The 6345-nt window shown below is 38.9% G+C and overlaps 1 protein-coding gene across 1 annotated transcript; it reads left to right on the forward strand.

The window, feature by feature from the left end:
- Positions 1-213: 213 nt before the first annotated feature.
- Positions 214-6077, forward strand: zgc:153675 (uncharacterized protein LOC768179 homolog). The gene is made up of 3 exons (XM_034202365.1): positions 214-535; positions 3193-3280; positions 4859-6077. Exons 1-3 carry the CDS (start codon positions 527-529, stop codon positions 5143-5145), a joined length of 384 nt encoding a protein of 127 aa, XP_034058256.1. The 5' UTR covers positions 214-526; the 3' UTR covers positions 5146-6077.
- Positions 6078-6345: the final 268 nt, after the last annotated feature.

Here is a 6345-nt window from a genome sequence, read left to right on the forward strand (position 1 = left end):
AAATAATCAACAGATTAACCCAAAATAAATAGTTTAGACTATAAGTAAAACATTTAAAATCATAAGTCAATAAACTAATGGAAACAAAATCACGTTCTAACAGAGAAGTATAATGTAAGTATTTGTACATTGCATAAGATAGTCCACCTCATCACTACTACAGGTTTTAATTTGAAGGGTTTGAACGGAAGTACAGTGCGGTGTGTGCGTGTGTGCGTTTGTGTGCACGCGCGGTGAAGACGCCACGTCGGCAGAACCAGCAGGGTAAAAAGAGAGCTGCGTAGCACAGCCTGTAACTGTGTGTGTATGTGTGTGTGAGAGGAGAAGTTGAAAACAGCAGATTTTTAAGCGATAAAGGCGTGAAGAAGAAAAACCGAAGAAGAAGAGATCGTTAAACAGCCAGAGCAGCACACTCTCACCGAAAACACATTTATTTCCTCAGAGTTTGTCTCGGAGGCTGATACAGAAGCTGCTCCTCTCTCAAGTTTCTCTGCCAGGTGTGTTAGTGGGAGAAGCACTGGGAACAATGGTGAAGGTAAGGACTAACCAGCATCTTTATTAACGGTTACATATCTGGAAACGTGTCAAAAATACTAGGCTACGTGTAATGGTGTAACGTGTAACAGCATGCGAGCTATGTGACTAGTTTTTTTTAGCAACAAGCTACATGCGTAATGATGAGGAAATACAAAATGACAAGAGCTCTTTTTATTAGTTTTCTCCCCTTCAGGAAATGTGGCCTCTTCCCTTCCGAAAAGTGTATTTATTTATGTCTAGCATTATTAAAGTGAGGCCTCACAGCTTGCTGCTCATTTTACTCATCAAACACTTAACCAGCAGTGACACATCCTATTTTAAAACTCCCCTTTCTTTTACATTAGTTAGATTCTTCCAGACTCAACAACATTTTTCAGAAGACTTGCAGCCCTTCTTCCTAACCTTTTTGGATCTGGACCATTTTTTGTGGCTTCCAAGAAGAAGACAATTAAGGGGGTGGGGTGATATGTTGCGAAATTATTCATATGATAGGATATAGCACGTCTATTTGTAAGCACGTGAAAGTATGCATTGATTTGAAGCCTCTACGTGTCATTTTCTCATCAAGGAGTCATCATGGTTTCAATTCAGCTTCTCGCCTGTTAAAAGAGGGTTCATTTAAAGTCAAAAAGGTTAAGACCACTGACCCATAGTGACATGGCACCAATTAGGTCAATCTCCTGCTTATGTTCAGTGTGGCAGCCATTTATTTTACATCAAAATGTATGATCAAAAAAACACGAGTAAAATGCCTATCCGTCTTATCATTTCATCATCAGTTAGGCTGCAACTACGGTTATTTTCACCATCTGTTCACCTGCTGATTACTTTCTAGATGTATCCATGAATAAAAAATAGAAAAACTAATTTTCAGTTTCTCAAAGTCCAAGGTCATGTCGTTAGATATCTCAACATTTAAATTGTTTTGTCTGTCAAAAGCCCAGAAATATTCAGTAGAATAGGATGTAAAAAGAGAAAGCTCCATATATGAAAGGCATTTCTGTAGTTGAAAAACAAGTTCATTATTTTTGTACCGATTACTCTACTAATCATTGCAGCTTTCACTATCAGTGATTCAACAAGATAAAAAGACAATTATTTAATGAACTAAATATGTACCCATAACAATACAACTAAATCTTGTCAAACAAATAAGGCAGAATAAAATAAAAAACCGGGCCCTACATTTCTATCAATCTATCCAAATATGACTCTGATTCAGTGAAATGTACAGCTTTCTTTAACAGCATGACAGACAAGACTTAACATGAACAACAATGTGTGAGGTGACCAGTGTGTAGTTTTGGTTAAGGACTTAATTAAAGGGGCTTACCATGAACACACAGCACTGACTCAGGAATATTCACACACTGTATTCATTTACTTAAGAGACTTCAAATAAATGTAAGGAGAGCTGAGTTTGGTGTAGTGCTGACACCAATGCCAGCATTTTGCCTCTATTCGATACCATGCTTAAAATAAATCGAAACATTTACTTTACTTAAACAAAAGGAACATCATCTTTTAACGTTAAATTGACAGTTAAACATTTGGTGTTGCACTTCTATAAAAATAATAGTCATATGTGAAACGGAGACGGCGGTATCTGGCCTTTTTTTCTAGTCCAACATTTCCCACAATGCAGCTGACTTGAATCTTTCATTAAACCCATGCATGTTAACAGCTGGAGGTAACACACATATTTCAAACCTCTAATTTCTAGGGCCAGTTTTTTATAAAACGTATTGACATTTTCTCTAAGCGTAGTTGAGATAACGCTCACGACATCCCTGTGACATCACAGGGTTATTTCACATGCTGAAAGAATTACCACTGGAGAACTTTATAAAACCGTGTCCACAGGACTAAATGCGTTGCATGTGAAGCTGCTTGTCTAAATTAATAACATATTGAAGTCAAGAACTATCTGATCAAGGAATAAGGGAACATGGTAATGAATATGACTCAACTTTTATTTAACAATTATTTTTGAAAAAGACGACTATACATACCACTTTTGGAAATGTCAATTATTTAAAAAACATATTTCATTATCTTATATATAAATATAAAAGGAGATATGGGATTTCAGTTTGAGATTATAACAGTATTTTTTATTTTAAAAAGTATACATTTTTCTTGATAAATAATACCAATAAACATATTGTTCAAAATGAATGTGAACTTATTAATTTTCAGAACTATCTAAAAGCATAACTCGTATAACTCATTCCTTTCTAGGAAGATTGATCTCTATCTCTTGCCCATTAGTCTTACTATATCTTCCCAGAAAAGACATTTATTTGAAATGTCAGTATATGACTGTTTTTGATTCTCAATAAAGTACGTGTTGAATAAAATGAACCCTAAAACTCTTTTCCCCTGATTCTTTGATGATTAAATTGCATGGGAGTTTAAGCCATATGTTATGTTGTTTAGTAACAACATCATCTCCTAAAATGCAAAAAAATATATACCCTGGTGTTTCTTTTCTTTTTACAATACTGATGATCCTGGGAACATTTATTTTGTTGTTTATTTGTACCCTTTTTTCTTTACTCAGATTTGGTATTGTTATTGTAAGTTTGAACCATGCTCTGTCAAAAATGAAATGGCCAAAAAAGCCTGAATCCTGGGTTTTTCTTTGTTTTGCAGAATGTGAACACCGTTAACGTGGAGCCACAGCCAGGGACCACAGCGGCCCCCGACGAGGCTGAACCCGCTGACAGTCAGCCTGCAGAGGGTAAGCAGATCACCCCCCCACCGCTGGGAACATGCTCCAATCTGTGTTCACGCTGCTATTTCAGAAACTGAGGGTTTATCAGGGGAGTATTTCTGTTTGCGTGTGAGCGGCTGCAGCTCCAAACCTGCTATTAGTGTCCCAACGAGAGACCCTCTGCTCCTCTTCATTCCCCGATGCCTCTCTCAGTAAACACCTCTGCTGTTCATGGAGTGTTGTGTTTTCAGTGTCTGAGGACAGCTTACTCACCTGGTGAGTTTAGAGATCAAATCCTCTGGGGAGTGGTTGAAAAATCCCAGACAATCTGTGACCACTAATTGCACATGTCCTCTTAATGAATGCTGCTATTGTTACGGTTCTATGTCATGTACTGTTTGTTCTTACTACAGCCATCATAGCAGCTCTGTGAGACATTAGCTACATGTTGATGCTCAGGAGGTTTAACGTTGACTCTGTTCACCATATTAGTTTAGCGTGTAAGCATGCTCAAATATGCCAACTAACTCTAAACACAAAGTTTGGTGCGGCTGAAGGAAATGTTGTTAGTTTTGTTAGTAAGTATTTGGCACATCAAATATTTTACCTGATCAAAGTGAACCGCTTTTATTTATATGAAATGATCATATATCCCGTGTTTAATGTCCCCGTGATGAGACGTATTAACCATATATTTAAGTTTATCTTCCCAGCATATAGCCTACTGATGGTGAGATGTTTACTTAAACCTTCTCTGTCAGATTTAGCACCAAGATAGTTTTCTTGACTTTGACAGCAATATATCTTGACAGCGGCTGAACAGATTTGTATCTTTCAGACTGCATTTCAAAACGTTGCTCCCTGAGGTTTTTTTGCTATTCAAACCGCAAAGACAGGTCTAAGCAATCTTTTAGAATGAGTATTCTGAGACCATGCTTTCTTATTGGTACTGTAATACTTCTAAGAGATATTTTTGACTTTATTAACATTTGATTTAACCAGGACTATTGCAGGAGTCTTGAACATTCAATGATTGAAACCTGCATTTCCTCCAATGGTCACTTCATAGATGTTTCATGGCCAACTTTACAGTAGAAGTTTACACATTTACAGACTGGTCCAAAAACTGTTTTGGTAGCTAACTATAGCTAATATCCCTGTTTATGACAACTGTTCAATGGGGTGGTTCTTTTTTTTTTAAATACATTAAAGCCTAAACTCATGCATTGGTAGGGTTGGGGCCTCTGGATGCTGTCTCGTGTCTATGGGGCCTGTTCTTAGATTATTCAGGAGTTACCTTCCAGCTTCACAACAAACTAATGGGTGACATCACAGAGACGCAACCAATCTTCTTCTTCTTTAAGTCTGGTTTTTAACCCACTCACAACACTGACTTTTACCCGCTTGAAACCAAAACTCAGACAAACATGATTAGTCGATCTCACTCAAATAACAACCAATACCAAAAATCCTGTTTCCAAAAGATTCTGCATTAAGAGTTTTAAAGTTATCGTTTGAGCATCGGTCGAATAAAGCAACATAATACTCAGTATCCAATGTGTGTCGGCAGAGACTTTGGTATTGATGCTTCTTGTATGTCTTCAGATCCCGGTAAGGACCACGTGGTTGCTGCTCCTGGGATGATGTGGCGGGTGACCGGCGGCCTCTTCAACGCCACCAAGGGGGTGGTGGGTGCAGCGGTGGGCGGGGTGGTCTGGGTGGGCGGAAAGAGCCTGGAGCTCACCAAGACAGCCGTGACCACCGTGCCCTCCATGGGGGTGGGGCTGGTGAAGGGCGGGGTGTATGCCGTGGCCGGGGGCGTGTCCTCGATGGGCTCGACGGTCGCCAGCAAAGTCCCCTTCACAGCCAAGAGGAAAGACAAGGCGGAGTGATGATGAAGATGATGATGATAGACTTGCCCCGCCCTGAGCCAACAGAGAGATACTGTCAGCTGATCTGTCTGCCAATCAAACTCCTCTGTGCCTTCTGACGCCTTTCTCTGGCTTGAACATGGTCCAGACTTTCATGCCAACACACTACACTCAGCACCGAGACATTCAGCAGTTCAACGATAACATGGCAACCCATACAACGCTTCATACAGAACTCCACATCGAGCGGCCTCTGTATGCCTGGAAGTGATTATTTTGCTCCAGGCAGATCATATGGACTTCAACACGTGGTGGATGCCTTCATGAATATCTGTATCTGTTTGCAATCCAATCGACTGACGCTGTCCTCTTTGCTTCTCTTTACATATAGTTAGTGATATTCTTCTGAATTAAGATGCTGATTCTAAGCTTTTGAAGTACTTTTGAAATGTGTGTGTTGATAAAAATGAAAATGTTTCAGTGTTTTTGCAGCGAGGGATCAGCAGATGTTCACTGTGTCCTTTAATCCTCCGCAGGAGCCCTGGGCGGAGTTTCTCTCTGCCGAAACATTTGACTGTAGATACAATCAAGCACACCAGCGTGTGGCTCAGGTCGTTTCCACAGATACATACATTGTTGACATGTTTGTTCTCAATATGTGTTTGACCATGAAAAGTTGACTTTAAGGAAACATTCAGCAGCATTTGATCACTAAATGTTTATTTGAGAGGGAACGTTTCAAAGTGTTGTCTGAACTTCTCATTCCGTGAACTGTGCCTTTAATCAGGAACTGTGGTGCAGGCAACATGCGTGAACGTGTATATGCAATATCAGCATTTCAATGCAACATGTGGAGTGAATGGGAGCTGTTGCTGATGGGAGTGAACAATGTGAATGTCTTGTATGTGTTTTTGTTTTCCCAATATATCAATAAAGTAGTTTCAAAGTTTAAAGCTGCTCTGTGAAGTTTTTTTTATTGAAACAAGTTATTTGTGTGGGGTGTATTTCTTTCTCATACATTTTGAGCTGCATAGTTAAGTTGATTAGAGGTCCACTATTTTATTGATTGGTAACTTTAATTGAAATGTATTTGCTTGAGTTATTTGTAGAGTAAATCTCTAATTCCAGCTTCTTAAATGTGAATAGTTTGTTATTTATTTTCTTTCTCATACAACTAGAGTTGCAAAGTTCAATTGAATATTTGACTATTTTGATATGCAC

This window comes from Gymnodraco acuticeps, unplaced genomic scaffold (genome assembly GCF_902827175.1).
Source record: "Gymnodraco acuticeps unplaced genomic scaffold, fGymAcu1.1, whole genome shotgun sequence".
NCBI lineage: Eukaryota > Metazoa > Chordata > Actinopteri > Perciformes > Bathydraconidae > Gymnodraco > Gymnodraco acuticeps.